This window comes from Gnatocerus cornutus, chromosome 6 (assembly GCF_029298725.1).
Source record: "Gnatocerus cornutus isolate USDA-ARS CGAHR chromosome 6, icGnaCorn1.1, whole genome shotgun sequence".
NCBI classification, from domain to species: domain Eukaryota; kingdom Metazoa; phylum Arthropoda; class Insecta; order Coleoptera; family Tenebrionidae; genus Gnatocerus; species Gnatocerus cornutus.
In genome coordinates, this window is record NC_142238.1 from 11,866,038 (window position 1) to 11,884,757 (window position 18,720).

At 35.0% G+C, this 18,720-nt stretch overlaps 2 protein-coding genes across 10 annotated transcripts in view; both read left to right on the forward strand.

Moving 5' to 3' along the window:
• Positions 1-17,845, forward strand: part of mub (poly(rC)-binding protein mub) — a 45,611-nt gene extending 27,766 nt beyond the window's left edge. For 3 of the 9 annotated variants that reach the window (XM_088040130.1, XM_088040133.1, XM_088040129.1), the window contains 8 exons: positions 5,816-5,943; positions 7,653-7,709; positions 7,761-7,877; positions 8,405-8,674; positions 8,862-9,137; positions 10,559-10,652; positions 10,702-10,978; positions 13,106-14,035. In XM_088040130.1, the coding sequence (XP_087896256.1) occupies positions 5,866-5,943; positions 7,653-7,709; positions 7,761-7,877; positions 8,405-8,674; positions 8,862-9,137; positions 10,559-10,652; positions 10,702-10,978; positions 13,106-13,442 (1,506 nt within the window). In that variant the 5' untranslated portion in view covers positions 5,816-5,865 and the 3' untranslated portion in view covers positions 13,443-14,035. Of the gene's footprint in view, positions 1-5,436; positions 5,557-5,815; positions 5,944-7,652; positions 7,710-7,760; positions 7,878-8,404; positions 8,675-8,861; positions 9,138-10,558; positions 10,653-10,701; positions 10,979-13,105; positions 14,036-14,647 lie in introns of those variants that run through there. The other 6 variants (XM_088040131.1, XM_088040134.1, XM_088040135.1 and 3 more) reach the window with 6 other exon arrangements.
• On the forward strand, positions 1,220-4,231 carry LOC148172976 (uncharacterized). Its single transcript, XM_088039820.1, has 4 exons — positions 1,220-1,254; positions 1,286-1,571; positions 1,617-1,789; positions 4,147-4,231. The coding sequence occupies exons 1-3, from the start codon at positions 1,220-1,222 to the stop codon at positions 1,650-1,652; spliced, it is 357 nt and encodes a 118-aa protein (XP_087895946.1). The 3' UTR covers positions 1,653-1,789; positions 4,147-4,231.
• Positions 17,846-18,720: the final 875 nt, after the last annotated feature.

Here is an 18,720-nt window from a genome sequence, read left to right on the forward strand (position 1 = left end):
TTTGTCATTCCTGATTATAACTTCCATGAACTTTGGCCAGTACCTTCTGTGTTGGCAAAGTTTCATGTTTGCAAAACTAACTAAACCAAGAGAGACTTTCGGATCTTTATAGAGCATGGTGACATTTAGAAGGAGCTCCAACCTGTGTAAAAATGCTAAATCTCCAAAAACAATGAGAAAATATTGTCTAAATCGTGCCCGGGAAAATGACTATTGTTGAGAAAATGGAATGCTTTCCCTTGTTCTTTTAATCGCATACATTTTTTCCTCTAATGCAAAAATTGCGTGAAGTTCTCCATTTTCTCTTTAGCTGCTGAAATGATGAAATAAAATAAATAAAAAAAATCTAGAGGTATTTTTCTTACATTACCTTAAGCAAGTTTGTTATTTTATGAACTTATAAATTACGTTCATTCATGCCTGAGGCACTTCTAAGTTTTCTGAATTGAATTTTGTAATACGTCTTGGTGCGTGGAAGTTGAACCAACACGATTTTAAAATTTTACACGGAATAAATGTTTAAATCTTTATGCAAATATAAAACGTTTCAAGCAATTTTAATGACCAATTTGCTTGAAATGAAATAGTAGTTTCAGAGTAGACAAAATAATTTGCCAAAATTTGATGCTAAAAACCAGTCCGGGCAATAAATTTTAATACTCCTATAAATTTAACCGTCGTTTTGATTGACATTTGTATTTGCATTTTAAAACTGCCGATCTTAAATCAAAACTAGTAATCAAGGTCTCTTTAGACTTACCACATGAGGTTTCAAATTTATTGCTTCTCAGCAATAATTCTCAGACTGTTTGGCGGTTTAAATTATGCTGGGTCGCGACAAATTGCTTGTTATATCGTTTAATTAATTAAATTAAATGTGGATATTTGAACAAATTGAGAGTCTCAGAGGAAATGTTCAGAATTTTCCAGGTTTTTTAAAATTTGTTATTTCTTCAGATTCAGATAATTGTGGTCTCTAGATACCCTAATTTAAGATATCTTTGTGAATTTAGATAATTGAAATTATTTTGATTTACTGTGTCTTTAAGGTACTTTGGATTTCTTGTATTTTTTACATATTGCTTGTGATAATAATCCTAGTTTTTAATTCTAACTGACAAACTAAAATCTGGGCGCCTCTTCCAGTTTGACGTTTCCAAAATTTATGTAAAACCACCAAATTTTATTTCATCGTAATTTTAGCTTTAGGTCTTGAAAAATGTTAACAGACCCCAAAACTGATGAAGCCCTGAAGTCCCAATTCTTGCTATTTTCAGCAAAACAGGAAGAAATCTCCTTCACGCAAACGTATAAATGGTTCAAACAGGCGGAGATTTTTGATGAACAGATCACAGGCGCTCTCACAGAGAAGACTTTTAACACCTACAAGTATGTCTCTGAACTATTTGACGGTATTCGATAAATGTGGCAACTTCAGGGCCAAGAAGTTGGATTATGAAACTTTTATGGAAATGTTAGATTCATTGTTTACAAATCGTGGTAATCTATCGTATGAAGACTACTTAAACAAGCTCACTTCTTGTGGAAAACCAGGACCTGTGATAACAACTGTAAACTGTTAATTTGTTATTTCTGTAGCGAAAGGTGTTTTTCAGAACATCGTGCGAGTGAAAGAAATTAAGAAGAGTTAGTAGAAAGGAGCAACAAGATTTTTTAGCACACCATTATTTCGGAATAAAAATGATCCCCCATGAACATTATAAGTGTAGTGACATTTTCCTACCCCATAATGACGCCACGGAGTATAAAGGAAAACGTTAAGCAACAGGTGCGACATGATAAAATCTTTCAACTTTTTTGGGTTGTACGTGGGCTTTTTCTTAAAGGGGCGCATCGATTTTACATCACTGTTGTGATGTTAACAAAAAAACAACATAGTGTCCCGTTGCAGCATTGCGAAAATTTAGTAAAAAGTTAATCGGTGCCATAAATTACGGGTGCAAAACATTAAATACCTCTTTTAAAACTATTATATATCCGGACCTCCACTGCTGTAAAAATATTATGACGGAGTAATACCTGCACCTCGGTAATTTAATTTGGGAGAAGCCGGAGTTTCCTTGACATAAAATGTATGCCATAATTTCACGGAAGGTTTTTAAAGTCCACATTAAGGAACTTAATTTATGAGATTGAAGCGATAAACGTGAACTGTGGATTAAAAATCCCTGTTTTCATTAAAATGTATGATTTTGCGGGGAATTTCTGTAAGGCTCATTTGTAATCGCGCTTTTTCGACTGGTATTTACCCGGAAACTTAATTAACACGGATTTGATTACCGGAGTTGTAATTATCGAGTTAAAAACTAGATAATCACTTTAAAACTTTCTTTATTTTTTTATTCGCGATGTAAATAATCTTAAAGAACGACGAATATTAGGTACACAAAGGCCGAGTGAAACTCTGATCCTTGTAAGCTGCGAAAATTGCTTCAAAACCCTACAAATCCCCAATAGAAATCTGCGAGATATTCGTAGTATCAGTAAACTGGCACGTCCGACTCAATATGTAGATTATACCGGGTGTCCCGGGAACACCCGAAAACTTGTTTCATTATTAATTTCCGTTCTTTTGAAGGGAAAATGTTTACTTTTAAAAAGCGAAAAAGGCCTTGTCTCTTTGAGTCTCTTGAATCCCGCAGCTACATGAATTTCATGATAATCAATCGGTTCTTCAGCACCGAACAAGTTTTAATTAAAGGCGAAGACGAGGCTAGTGATGTATAAACAGAGGAAAGCAAAAAAATTCCTCGCGCCTTAAACGCCTTACGCCTGAAATCCGTAAGATTCGAAGTATCAATCTTATTGAAGGTGTAAATTGCTTCATTTATTACTAAAACCTTCTTGATTAGAATGAAATGGAGTGATCTTGGAAAATCCAGTTCTTTTAACTGACGCACGTGTGAATGAATGAATACGTGTATTAAAAAGGAATTATCACAACCATCAGGGCCATAAATATTTTTAGCGAATGACCGTAAAACTGGGTAATGCCTTTGAGGAATAACAAGATAAAATGTACATCACGTTTCATAAACAATAAACCCGTGGATAAATTAATTTACTTCAAAGATATTAAATCGTTTTGTGTGTGATGGCGTTTAAATTTCCAGTAAATACTTTCCTTTTTATGTTTCTCCGCACTAATTAAGTATAATTTTTGCTTGGGCAGGCAGCAATTAATAAAATGTCAACTTAAAAAGGGGCTGAAAACTTCTTGACGTTTACCTTATTCCTGAAACTGAAACTGCTCCATAAATTATTTCCCATTCATAGGGGAATATTAGGCAAACAGGACGTAATAAACTGTTTTACTTCTTAATATCCAATATTGGTTTAGCTACAAACTGTAGAGTAGAAATTTACTTGATAAAAGCCTAAAGAAAACATCTGTTATCTTAAAATCTTTCTAAGCTCTCCTCTTGTGTCTTCTACTTTTTATTCGTGCTTCTGATGCATTTTTCCGGCAAGCGTCGAGCTTCGGAGCTTTCCCATCGCCAAAACCGCGTTATCCACGCACGCCTGAATAATCATGAAAAAGAAAATGAAACGAACGTGTGTTATCTGCTCATCGAAGCATTTCATAATCGAAGTAGAAAAAAAATGGAACGATAACAATCTCGATCTCGATTTTACAAACATCTCCAAAATAGAAATGGCATGACGAAGCAAGTCAAGTTTTTTAAAACCAATATTTTACGGAAACTTATATTTGCAGATAAAGCAATCCTCCGACTTATTGAATCCTCCATGCTGATTACATTTTAAAGAGTTTCGAGTCGCAGAAACATGAATAAACAAAATGTTAGATGTTGAAAAAGAATTTATTTACGACTTTATCAAAAGATACGGGCAGAATACGAAAAATGGACCTTGCACTACTTTCTGAATTAGTTATTCTATCTTAGGATTGCAAGAACAACAACGAAATTTTCAATCTTGCTGCACTTAACTCTTTTAATTAACAATCTGTCAGTTTCTCTACTTCGTTGAACTGGTACAAAACTCTTTAAGTTGATTGGACAATTTGAATCTTTATTTCTACTAACGCTTCCTTCTTAAAACGAAACGAAATCTAGTTATAGGTGAGTTTGTTATTATCCTAATTGCAGATTCCATTTGTAGCCGATTTGCTCTTGTTGTTTTGATTAAGAAGATTGGATAATATGGCATGGAGAAACAACGCGAGTTGGGGAGGTGAGCCAAGCTTAGGAAGGTAAGGATAACAAGGAAGATCGACTCAAGTTATATTATCAAATATTATCAGAATATACATATAAAAAACTCAGTTAGGCATTAATTCTTATCAAGATGGTATCTGAACAGTTTTTGAAATATGACAGCTCGGCTCAAAGTATAATTAAATTCAAATTTTACGTTAGCTTCAAATAATTATAATATGCAGAAGTTCTTAATGCCCCGCATTCACGTTTGCAGTAATCAATAATAAAACACTGGTTTTTATCATTTAAATGGAAATTCACGTTGTTGATTCGTTTTGCTAAAAGCACTAATGGAGGATTATCATACATAGTATGTAGGTAGATAAAATAAAGCTTTTGTTACTGTTCGGTCTGGTGAATCTTCAAAACTTTGTACATATCTATAAACATTGATGTTTGGCCAATATTTGTAGAAATAGAATATCAATTTAGCCATATGTATAGACAATAAATTCATTTAGTAAAAGGCTTAACTTAATCCGATTTTCTGAATTTGCATTCAATTCTATATGATTTAGATAAATTTATGCTATAATAAATTACGTTTACATAATTAATACGTTTTATTATGAACTATGAGGTAATTGTTTCATTAACAATACTCATTTTATATCGTGTTTACTGAAAAAATGTGTTGGTAGTTCTGTCTGTCATCTCTAACGGTAATAAGATGTTAGCTTCACTACTAATTCTGTCAACATACATTGTGCTTTCTCTATTTAGTTCATAAACTCTTGACCCTTAGCGGTACCATGATCTAGAGTGAAATTAGCTGTGTTGTTAAAAGCCCTAAATGGTTATTTCTATGACTGCTACGGTTACAACGGGTGATTGGTCTTTTTTGCTCATTGGGCATTTTCTTCACATCACAGTTAAATATAGCTATATTCCCTAAAGCGGAATTTGACAAAATTCGCTAAATAATTGAAACTACTGAAAAAAAATGCTTTTAAATGCTTTCACAGAACCCGTAGCATCTCAATTTTATAATTAATATAAAAAGCGATTTTATTGACATTTCCGCAGGCATTTTTGGAGTTTTTAGTGCAACATAATTAGTTTTACTAATTAAACAGGCTTTTGCTTCAAAACAACCATCAACTAATGCACACAGCATGAAATACAAACATAATAGGTCAAACGGTCCGAGGAATCGATATCTTCAAATATCCGCGCGCGTCGCGTTGCTCGGGGTATTTTTGCTCCGACATATTGCACGTTGGCAGCATTGTCGAATGAAGCACGTGGAGTAGAGGCATCATCATTTCCAAGCTCCCAACAATTTGATTTTTTACCTGTTAGTGGGTTCAATGTAAGTTTTTAATTGTAACTAAGTAGTTTGTAACAATTAGTGGCACTTAATTTCTAATGAGTTTTTGTCCAAGCGTTATTTTCTAGAAGTTTGTCGGCAATGACGCGCATGACTTCGTGGTTATGTCGAATGTGTTGTAGTTGTTTCTTTAAGTTGTATTCTGTAAAAATCAGGTTAAAGCGTAAGTCGGAGTGTTTTTTTGTTGTATTATTGCGGTAGTTTGTGATGGCGTTGTTTAACGATTTGTTCTTTGTTGCAGAATTGAACCCAAAACCTGCCTCTTCGCCCTGATCCCTGTTTCAAACGACCATGGATATGGATAATAAAAATATGATAAATGATGACCCAAATGTCACACTCACAATTAGACTTATTATGCAAGGAAAGGTAAGCCATAGATCTAAGTTTCAGATGTGACCTGCATGTGCTCACTCTTGTTATGCTGCTTGCTTATTTTTGGGAGTTGAGATAGTGTGTTCTTTGAAGGCCACCACATTCATTGTTTCATATCGGTCTATTCCATAAAGCTCTTTACACGAAATTGGTTTACATTAAGTAAACAGCAAAAAACGCAGGTATTACAGTTAACTGAAACCTGCCTATAACATATAATTGGATTATTGGTACTTAATGTGGTGGGCTTCTGTTTGAATGCAAATAATATTATTCATATTTTGTTAGAGGTGGATGAAAGCCCAATAATCAATATTCAAGAGTGATGTGTCTATGCAATGCTGCACGCTCTGCTCTTTTTATTCTTTTTTATGTTACATAAAACGAATTATTTCACGTTGACAATACTTGAGAATTTATACATTTACATCCATTTACGTACACATTAATACTTAATGTTGAATTTACATCTTTGATCGCGTGCTATTGTCTGAAGTGCCAAGCCATTTATAGTTTAATTATAGATTGATATGGAGCTCAAAACAACACAGTCTGGGTCAATCACTAGAATCTTTGCCAAGATATTCACGATGTACCTCTAAGATGTGAGATTTATTTAATGCGTAGCGATATTTACAATTTTAATGAACGTCTTTTATTAATAAACCATTAAATCAAGATGGGGAAACCACCGCGTCTCACTTCATATTATTATTCTCAGAAAACTACAGATCGTTTTATGGAATACTCACAAACGGTTTGAAATCGATTAGTTGACTGTTAAACATAAATCAATGAGTTTGATAACCTGAAGATATTGCAATGCTGGAATATTTTACGACTTTCCAGGAACTGATTTCTGATTTATCCAATAAATAATGACAATGAGTTTAAAGTAGTTTCTACTTGTTCCATCCAGATTAGTTGGGAATTAAAGAGAACTACACTGGACGTGTTCACCATATATGTACGTTAAAAATGGCACAGAAAGAACCAGTCGCTGAAGTGTTATTTTATGTACTTTGCGTTTTTTATCTTACGACAAAGCCTTCTTATTGTAGTATTCGCGGTGATCTATTTATAAACTACCCGAGGATAAAACACTTGCTTGTGTTTTTTAAGGTGACACTAAAATAGTAAATTCAACTTCAAATTCCTTAACTAATGGGACTTCCTTGAGCTGCGCTAAAACAAAAAGCAGCCATAAATATCATTTCGTTGTTAAATTGATTGAAACTATTTTCTGATCGATTAACGGTATTGATGTGTACAGTTTTTATTTATCCGTTTCGTAACAGAAGAAAACCATGTCCCGCAACTAAAGAGTTTAATTTTTTAAACTTAAAAGAGGTCATGTTGCATCGTTTTATCAGCTATCACAACGAGTCATTTGATTTATATCGACAATATTTATGGTTGAAATTACGAGTAGCTCTCGTTATTAATGAAAAATTCATTTTACAATCTTCAAGTGCAACGTTATATTTCAATATTCCCGATGACGAGAAAATGTACGCTAGGGATGATTTTGTTGGTACCGGAGGTTCTGGGCGCGGTTTTCCGCCGTGTTTAAAATCACCAAAATTTGTGGCCCTGTGTGCGGAGATTATGAGATCTGAGGGAACCATTTTTTTGTTGATATTATTCAGAAATGTGTAGAATTGTACAACAGTATTTTTACTTATTTTTGTTTTAATTTGCAGGAGGTTGGAAGTATCATAGGCAAAAAAGGCGAAATTGTTAAAAGATTTCGAGAAGAAGTAAGATAAGTACTCATCACTTTATTTGATCTAATCCTGTGTTTGTTTCAGTCTGGTGCCAAAATAAACATATCTGATGGTTCATGCCCTGAACGTATAGTGACTGTAACGGGATCAACAAATGCAATTTTTAAAGCTTTCACACTAATTTGTAAAAAATTCGAAGAGGTAAGTCATTTGATATCTTCTTAGAATGAACTTAAGTATTTTGGAATAAACTTGTAATGGCTAATGCATTGAGAGTACGTACCCCTTTGAGGAAGAAGATTTTAATCTTATTCCGACAGCTTTGGTTATCCAATAATTATCTAATGGAATAATGAGCATGACTTTCGTTTTTGGTAATATTCAAATGCCACATTGTATTCCACTTTGTCCCAATGACGAGAAAAAATAGCGCTAGGAGTGATTTTGTTGGTACCGGAATTTCCGGGCGCGGTATCGGGCCACGTCTAAAATCAACAAAGTCTGTGGTCCTGTGTGCGGAGATTATGAGATCTGAGGGAACCAAGTATATTCCATTGTTAAAAACCAGAAACTCTAACCTTATTGTGTAGAACTAGCTGATATCGTCTAACTAGAAATTTTTGTTAAAACTTTTCTGGTTGGACTGTAAGTAGTAGTTGGCATAGAAGTATCATAGTGTGTATTGTGCATTTGTTAATGTGGTGTTGTGTTGTGATGGGATCCCTCAGTGGTGTTCCCAGTTCCAGGACATAAATAGTGGAGGTAGTGGTGTGCCAAGGCCTCCGATTACGTTACGACTGATCGTACCTGCAAGCCAATGTGGATCTCTAATCGGCAAAGGAGGATCCAAAATCAAAGAAATTAGGGAAGTAACGGGAGCGTCGATCCAGGTCGCTTCTGAAATGTTGCCCAATTCCACAGAAAGAGCTGTCACAATTTCTGGAACCGGGGAAGCAATCACTCAGTGCATTTACCACATCTGTACCGTCATGCTCGAGGTAATTGTGGAGAAATTATTCACTTAGAAGGGTGGTCTAAGTTTAGTGATGAATTGTTACTCTTTTGTACAGAAATAGCGATAAGATTTTAATGATTCAGTGTTCAATGATTCTAATTCTATACTTGAACCAGCACAAAGTGTGTGTATTTTACTGTGTAAACCGTTTCGTTTGTTTTTATTTCCAGTCCCCTCCCAAAGGAGCAACCATACCCTACCGCCCCAAACCCCAAGTGGGTGGCCCCGTGATCCTGGCCGGCGGACAAGCCTATACCATCCAAGGCAACTACGCCGTTCCTGCCCATACAGATGTAAGTAGTTCAGTAATGACTCCTTTATTTCCCCCCTTGCCCCTCGGCCATCCGCTGGCTGCTGTGGCGCCAGCGGCTCCGATCATGCCGCTCGAGCCGCTCAAGAACGGACACTTGCAGGCAGCCCTTCCGCCCGCGCATCTTTTGCCAGATGTAAGTTGATCGTATTGGTGCTCCCCCTCTCACTATTCAAATGCCCCCAAATTTAGAAGTTTGTTGGTGTTATACATGTCTTGTGAACGCTTTGTTTGTTGTTTTGTCTTTTTTGTATGTAGTCTTGATCCCACACAAGCTTTGTAGGGTTGTAATAATTGTTAAACGTTATTTTCTGTTTACGAACTAATGCGAACGTTTATATAGGATTGTTGGCACGACCACGAGAGTTGTAAATTGATTAGACTAGAATAATATCTTCATTTATTCGTATTGTATTTGGATATGTTAAATGAAATTGTTTGAGTTGGTAAAACAATTTTATTTTGGATACTTCAAAATCCAACATTGTTTATGTTTGTGTAGTTTACTTCGATATCTCAAAGATTTTGCCTTTTTTTGTCTTCACTATTAATGCTGCCTAAATATTACACTACACGTGATAATCTGATGGTTTCTTATGACTATGTTGCATGTGTAGGTTTTTTTTAGGCTATTAGCTGCTTCATGGCATTCAATTTTCATTGTATTGGATTCTTCAGTTTGTTTATCTCCGTATTAAGATAGATGCTTTTGCTAACAATTAACATAATGTTGAGCTTCTTCGTTCGTTATGTTTTATGGTGGTGAGAGTTGTCATTTTTTCATATTTCTCATGTTGCACATGCATGTCATTTGGTTTTTTCCATGAGGGACACCATACGATTGATTTTTGCCGAGGGGCCACATTTTGTGTTTACATACGATACAGGGAGCGGCGAGGTATGTTGTTTAAGGTATGAAGAGAGTTTTTTTTCTACGTAAAAAATGGCTATGGATTTTTCCATTTCCGTTCTAGCAGTGAAGTGTTATTCCAACAAGACAGGACTATAAATGCACGCTAATTATGTTATGCAATTTTACTATCAATAAAATGGTGGGGCGCCCGCGAATTAAACTTGCTAAAGTTAGATTTATTATTGTACGTTGGGTGGGGAGTGTTGACCATATTGATTTGGAGTTCGGCATAATGGAAATCACTCATTTGATTACAGGTAAACTACCCGAAGCTCTAGAAGGAAGTTTGTGTAACATCACATGTAAAATATTCGCAATTTGAATCAACTTTGTAGTTTTTCATTGTATTGTTTGTAGTAGTTTGAAATTCAATATCGGACGCGATCAGCCATTTAATAATGGTAAAGTTGATACACCGTGAACAATTCATTTTCATTGAAACAATCGTTCTACTGCTAATTGATTTAGAACCTTTGCCCACCATAAAAGTTAGAACGATATTGATACCCAGCAATCGCTGGTACTAAACCATGCAGACATAGATCATAATGAAATTCAACAACCGTATTGTAGTGTAGTAATTAAGCAGATACAAGGGATGTACACGTGGTGAATATCGGTCGATATAAATCCGCTTGTTTCAGATGAGTGCACTTGGTAAAAGTCCTTTAGCAGGACTAGCAGCCTTAGGATTAGGAGGCCTTGCACCTACCAACACTGGTGGACTCAATCCAGCAGGTATAGTCCCTTTCAATTCATTGTTCTTTCTGTTCAAATTAGCTTTTAGCGTTGGCAGCTCTCGCCGGATCTCAGCTTCGAACGTCGAATTCACGCAACCAACAAAATTCCAACCAGCAAACACACGAAATGACAGTACCAAACGAATTAATCGGTTGCATAATTGGCAAAGGTGGCACGAAAATCGCTGAAATACGACAAATTTCCGGGGCGATGATCCGCATCTCAAACTGTGATGACCGTGAAAGTGGCGTTACCGACCGTACGATTACCATCTCTGGCAATCCCGATGCAGTGGCATTGGCGCAGTATCTCATCAATATGAGGTATGTTTCTTTTTTTTGTTGTGATTGGAGTTTGGTTTTGCGCCGAATCAAAAACACCACCAGGGTGGGAATTATGCGATTTTGGGTTCGGCAATGTAATTAGCATCGAGACATATTACCTAATGTCCCGTGTCCTTGCCGATTATTAACTGCTTTCCATAATTTATCAATAATGAGGTGTTATGAATGAATGTCGAGAGCGATGGTATGAGTGAGCGATTTAGGAACTCGACTTGAAGAAGAGGATTTTAGGTGACAAATCGTCGAAGGTCCGAATAAGAACAGGCGTTCCTTATCATTTGATGTGTTCTTGGAATCCTGAAAAACATTGCTTTCACCTCGATCCTACCCGTTAAATTTAAATTAATGTTTTGGTCCTTTTATTTCAAATCTCAATAACACATCAACTGATCCACTTTCCTGTTTATTTTCAGTTATTGAAACGTCCTTTAATTCAGTGAGTTGATGAGAAATTAAAAGAGTAAAAGCGATGTCGGTAAATAATAATTGTCAGATCCAACTCGCTGTTATTGCTGAATATTTGATTTTGTCACTTCTGACATCCCAAACCTGATCAAATATTAACAGTAGAAAGTTGAATTTGACGGAAACAAATTTGAAGTAGTGTGTGCTCAAGACGATTGCATCAAAACAAGATATCATTTCTTTATCTTGACGTTTTAACTTTTGTAAATATTAACAGAGCGTGGCAAACGGGTTACAAAAATGTTTTAGGAAGGTACAAATAAACGGTTTGATTTAACTTTATTACACTCACTGAATTAATGGATAATTTTCCTGTGGTGTCTTATAAATTTTGATACCTTTTTATTGTATTAAATAAAAACGAAAAAAAAGTGAATTTTTATTTCACCCTTTTTCGTCTTGTTTGTAAAATAGCTTTGTCAAGTTTGTTTCATAAGACTATTTCGTTACAAGGTTTTCCGAGTAACGAGCATTGGATTTTTTTTGTTCATCGGAAAAAAATGTTTAAATAATGATACTCTAATTGCGGCTAATTGTGAATCAAAGAGTTTATAAAAAATAATAAAAGTAAGTAAGTAATAATTGTAAAACTGGACAAAATTGAAAAATATTTTAAAAAATTCATATCAAGCTAGTAGCTTTTACAAAATGTAGAAATAAATAGTATATTCATATGATTGATTTTTGCATTGTATAGTAAACTAATATTCATTATTTGAAATGCCATGAAATATTATGGCACATACGTTTTTAGGAATTTAGGAATATTTATATATAAAGTGGAATTTGAAATGTTTGTCACAGATGTGTTTTAATATCGAAAATATGCGCATTATTAGTATTTGTTTTTAATATTTGAGAACGCCTAATCTAAAGTCAATTAGATATTTTTCTTTCGTCGAATTATAAAATATGTGAGTTACGTGCGACAATGCTCGTTGGTTTTCTCCTACTTTAAACTATTAAAATAACAACAAACGTCTAACAAGGTCGTCGATTCTTATGTTTTGCCTCTTGTTTTGTTCGGAGGATTTTAGGATTCGTTCTTTTTTTGTAACCATCGGATTATCGGAGGATTTGTGTCTTTGGATACGAAAATGATTTCATTGTTATATTTTATGTCAAAGTAGTTGGGATCAAAATCAATGAAGATCTAATTTGAAGAATAATTAAAAATATAATTAACAGAAAATATGAAGGTATCAAAGTTTCTGAAACACCTTAGTAGTCCTTAGTTAATGCCTCTTCCAGCCATTTGCCGCGTCCATATTCTGTAAGAGTTGTTGCCTTTGAAATACTAAGTCATATCTTAATTAGAGCTTCACTTCGTCGTCCTCGTTGAAACCCAAAAAATTAACCGCTTTGTTTTGTAGTTAGTTGTTCGCTTCAAAATTGGTCGCTGAGGACATCCTTAATTTATGTTTGAATCAAGAAACCCTTAAAGAGAACGCGACATTTTTTTTTAGTTTTTGTTTCTGTAAGAGCGTTGTAATTATGAATAAAATGTTCGCGTATTGTGTTGAGTATTTGTTCAGTTCGCGTATTCCGTGCTTGACTGAGTGCTGCAGAGGCAATGCAACCAACCCCCCGACCGTTGCTCACTGTAATCATTACAATCCTGGTTTCTGTGTGTTTCCCCAGTGTTGAGCTGCAGAAAGCTAACCTTGAGGCCCAAAATTCTCCTAGTACTGGCGGGTCCAGCCAGTCCTCCACCGCTGCCTCTCCCCTGGCAAGTGCCATTCCTCTAGCCCAACTATTGGCCAAGCCAGGTGCCCTCAACGCGCTGACGAGCCTCAGTGCGCTGGGTGGTTTAACCGAATTGTTGGGCGGCCAGGCAGGCGCTCCTCCTGTCCAGACCACCGGCGTTCACCGAACTCACAAGAGCTACACTCCTCGACTCCGGTCACCTGGTGGCAGTGGCGGGCCTTCGGAAGGCTCCAAACTCAAGAGCGAACGGAACAAGTTTAATCCTTATTAAATAGACCCTGCGAGTCTTTATTCTCGCATAGTTGTGTACATGGTTTTTTTTTTACAAGTTTACTTTTTTTTTATTTTGCCAGACTCATGTAAGATTTTTTTTTGTCCGCAAAGGGGCACAAGTACTCACTCATTTTTATCATTGTGTGACTATAATCAAGTCTTTATCCTATATACAAGTGAAGCAAGTTTAAGTTTACTCGAGCAGTGCGTTGCACCTGCTAAATTTTTTGCATAATGTATCGTAATAGATCCGTAATTATACTACTTTATTTCGCTATTAGGAGATATGGAATTCATAGAATCTAGTTTTGTACAAAATATTTTGCCTGTTTAGTAGGCAGCTTTGTTGTTGACATATCAGCAGCACTTAAATTTTAACATCTGTGTGTTTCTATAGACTTTAAAGAACAAACTCGCTTCTTCAATATTTAAGTTTCAAACGTAACTTTATCATACAATAATAAGTACATGTTTGTTTAGGAACTAACTTTGTTTAATGTAGGTACATCTTAGAGACCATAATTTTATATTAGTGTCTAAATTTAAGATTTAAGTGTATTAATAGAGACCAATACATTGTGTGTTTAATAATATTTCTCCATTATTATAAATTGTTGCACCTAGTTTTCACGGGAGCCAAAATCATTGATTTGTTTTTCCTTTTTTTTTAACTTTATTAAAAACAAATCTTTGATCTTCAACTCAATGTCAAAGGAGAGCTAAAGTTGGAGTGTGAAAGTTGTAATTGGTTTGTGTGTCCAACTCCTAAGCCTGCTAACAGACCGATGCCTTACCAATCAATCCAGGCAAGAAGAATCACATTCCCGGTAAGCTTGACCATCCATTTTCCTATCGATGCCTAACGACTCTGAATTTCAACAACAAAGCGCCATCTGCAGAGATGGCGCTTAGAATTAACTTTGCTTTAAACACCTTTTTAACCACTTAGTTTCATTTTTGTTTCCTCTCTAATCCGAATTAATACTTAGTTGATGCGACAGTTTTGTTTCTTGTGTAGCGCCTATAGTCGTTTTGAATAGAGAGCCATATTTACGTTGGCAGTTTTTAGCGCTCTCTGAATCAGAAACGAGTTATAGATTTTTTATTTATGTGGAAAATCGAACGAACGTAACGTGAAGGGTCACGTAACGTTCGTTTTTGTGTTGCTTTGTCACTGATATGTAAACTGTGTGTGTTTGCCAGGATATCGATGGAGACTGCAGGGTTGCCGATGCCAGGATACCACTACATTGCTCCGAACCACATTGTAAAGGCCCCGATCCATTAACTGAACTGGCCCTGGCATCAAGAATTCTTGGTGCCACCCACTGATCCCCAATCTCAATGGTATTTCAGATAATACCGTGTAAATTAGGTCTGATCTGTGAAAAATTACAAATACAGACAATATTGTCATTAAATTATGATGGATACTTTACAAAAAAGATTGGTAATGGGGAACAAGCCAAAGATTCGTTATTTTTAATTTTTTACAATGATATATCGTATTTATATAATATATTTAGATACAATCAGAAAATTTACTGTTTACTGTCTGTTAGCGATTTTGAATAGTTGAATTTTTTCCGTTTCACCGAATTGATTGGATTGTTGGAGCAGTTAAACTGTTCGCAGACTAAATTTCTCGATTCAGTTATACTTTGCAAGTTATTACCCTCCTCGGTGTGCGCAAATCCTTCAAAAACGGATATCCTACAGCGACTGCATTAAGTGCCAAAATGTAAATAGTTATGCTTGCGATGTCGGCTGCACTTTTATTTCCGACCGTTTGTTTGGACTGTTAAAAAAGACAAATTAATTTTATAGAAAGTCCCACTCAGAGGTCGAAAATAATTGTTGAGATTGTTACGGATTTTGGCTAAAATCAGCGGCGCACGGTCTTTTAATCGCTTTTCAATACAATAGAATCTCGTCGATCCGGAAATGTTTGCTCAAAATATTGAAATATTTAACGCAGAGTCGAGGCACCGCTGATTCGGGCCTAAGACAGTGAAGTTTTACGTTTTTGTTCACTTTGTTGTGTAAATATGGCGGGACAATAACTTCCAAGGTATATAACGACACTCGAATTTGTTGAATATATAGTATTTATTTAATGTTTTAGCTTATTTATTTATAAAGTTTTGCCTGAATTGAGAAAGAGGAAGTACCCGTGCCTGTCCAGCGAGTCGGAGAGTAGTTCTACCATATCAAGGATGTACATATCAGTATCACCGAAGCTCGACAGGTCGTGGTATTGTAGTATTATCGATTCCCAGTTGTGACTGATATTTTACTAGTTTAAGTAATTAGTCGAATATCTAAGAGTGATCTGGGCACTTTGTGATCGAATCGGTATTAAAGATCGCTGTGCAATATGAGATTGTTTGCATTTTTACATTGGGCTGTGCATGTTAAATTTTAAGTATTCGTTGCGTCTCTTCCTCAAGAGAAAGATATTTTTGTGCCAAATTGAATCTTCCCTTTTGCTCATGCCGTAAATGCTCACATCACTCAAGAATGCAATACTTTACAGTTATAATTGCAAACAGTCTATTTGTGGTTAGTGGTAGCTCACTGTGATCACGTCATATAATAATGCGTTGTCATGAATGTTTACAGTAACTCTAGGATAGTGCTTTTAATACTCTTAGAACGTACTGTACTTATGGTTGGGAGAGGCTACCAGAGGAAGGTTAATTCTTTTTCGTTTGATTTAATCAACACAATAGCTGGCTTGTTATTTAGTAGTAGTGATATGTAATCTAGTCTATTATTTACTAACATTTTCATGTTTATTATTGATGTAATTTTATTCGATCTAAACGTTTGACTATAATGGGGACAATCTATTGTTATCCCTTTGTGTTACTGAGTGTTCTTAAAATAAATTTTGTCGCTACCAACCGTGCTCCGGCTTCACATTTGTTATTCTTAGCCAATTTAAAGGGCAAATTTACTTAACACTGAAGACGAAGCAAGGCGTAGCGACATAGTCATGTACTCATGTGCCAAATAAATGGATCAAGAGTTTTTCATAAGACACATGTACAAAATCGTGTTTATTTCGAATTTCGAAGTATTAGTTAGGATTTTAGAACTAATGTTTCGATTTTTAGAACTAGCAAACTATAGTATAGTTTAGCATTTCAATAACTGTTTTATTTGAATGTGACACTTAAATCAAGATATGCTTCAGGTAGAATACTCAATCATTGCGAGGGGGTTACTTTACATGTTGGCCACCCTGCTCGTGCGTAGAAGAGGTGTAGGAATTAGCAGGGGCCTTAATGTCGGCTATGTCATAGTTGTCGTGTTGTGCAGGCAATCAACGGTTAGCTTTGTCTGTAGCGTAACGCTGACTGCACTTTCAGTGCCAAGTGTGGTAGTTCTAAAGACAAAAACTCAAAAAAATCATTAGAATAATTTTGGCGTGACTGATTCACACAACTAATCGAGTCGCGGCGTCGCCGTCGCGACGCACCCTGAATTTCAAGAATAACTCAAATCAATCAGCTAACGTGAGATATCATTTGTATAGCCTTTATTAAAACAGGGTCTTTATTATTAAGAGATTGTAAAACGTAGATAGTGTTGTAAAGAGAATTTTGTCTTTGTCTTTCAAACAAATTGAACAGTATTCTTTCTGTGAGATTAGTATTAATAAAATGCCAAAATTGTTTGATTCCATTTTATACTTTTTACGGTTGCCAGCACAGACAATTTGAAACGTATTTCTAAAAGAATACTTATGAAACTCAATGCAAATATATAACTTTTCTAATGATAATTATCGGCAACAAATTTCAGGGTAACATTTCGCTTTATTCTCTTTTTTAGCAACACGTTAAATAATGCTACAGTGTTGCTATAGATTACGTTGTATACAAAATGTAGTAAAGATGATGCAAAATAGATTTATATGAAATATCTACCTATATGTATGTATCGCTATTTATAGTGCTTTTTGCTTATGGAACACAACACGACTGTATAATTGTATTAGCAGTAGACGGCACGCTGTTACTCATCATTATTTCAAGTAAGTTCAAAATGTTACCGTATCTTGGACATATCTCTTCATAGGTGGCACTGTATTTATTGTTGGACCCAAAACATTAAGGGTTTTTATTGCTCAATCTTTCGTCATCTTCATATCAGATTTTGAACATGAGTAACAGCTCGAAATATTTTGATATCGATTATGTTTTATGTATTATGCGGATCATTCATGTAGATTGTAAAATTAGGCAATAAAATATGACGATGTGCGAGGCATAAAAGACAGTTTTAGACATTGCACATATCTATTGTTCTTTCCATATGCAAGATGTTTAGTATATACATATTTAGATAAGATGTTTTATGTTTGTTTTTTTGTTTAATAAAGTGTGAATATTATTGCTTTTTCTTTTATTTCATACACCCACCCTTATACTTTTGATTGGACTGGAATTCCAAGTGGGAAATTTAAATATAGTCGACTCTTGTTTAATTCGAGTTTTCTGGTTATTTGTGAATTTACTTCTAGTTAAAACGAATTTTTCTTTTAGATTTTCACGGCTCTGTAATTCGAACTTTTGTAGGAAATAGTAAAAAATTCTAGTACTTTTCCGTAGCTATTCGGTGAATCGTTTTAATGATTGTACTATTTAACTAAAACCATAATAAATTGTACAAAAAAAATGCCAATTTATTACACAATTTTTGCAAAAAAAATGTCTTAACTTCTCTATGCAAAGACGTGCTTCTGCCAAACACCGATTAGATTTAATAGAATGCTGTTTAATACTTCTATTATTTAAGAATTTTTCAAAAATGTCAAATCCTTCCGAGGCACTTTTAAAAATTTGAAACCGACACGGAAAGTGTGAAGTGCAGACTGAGTTCAATTCTTAGTGGAGGAGTAATGACTTCTCGTCGTTTATATTTGGTTTCTCGGAACATGCGGAGTTCCAGAACATTCTATCCCGATTATCCAATGTTTTGTCCAATAAAGAGGAAAAATTTTACGCATAATATGTGATTTTGTGTTTGAATTATGTTTGTCTTAAAAACTCGGAAAAGTTTTCATGAGATTGCAAAAAAAACTTTTGATGGTCCATTTTATTTGAAATTATGCGCATTTTTAGTAAATGTCAAATGAATATTAGGTTTTTTCATTTTTTAGAAATCCAAAATATCAATGAATTAATGAAGCAAGTTGCATGCAGACTATTGAAATCAAAAATTAAAATTACATGTTTACTGTAAAACCAAAATTTTCTTTGTATAAG

Excerpts from the sequence above, each read along its gene's own strand:
- LOC148172976 (XM_088039820.1), top strand. The coding sequence starts at position 1,220 with ATGTTAACAGACCCCAAAACTGATGAAGCCCTGAA. Across the intron at positions 1,255-1,285 it reads AAAACTGATGAAGCCCTGAA|GAAGAAATCTCCTTCACGCA; the intron begins GTCCCAATTCTT and ends TCAGCAAAACAG. Across the intron at positions 1,572-1,616 it reads CAGGACCTGTGATAACAACT|AACATCGTGCGAGTGAAAGA; the intron begins GTAAACTGTTAA and ends GGTGTTTTTCAG.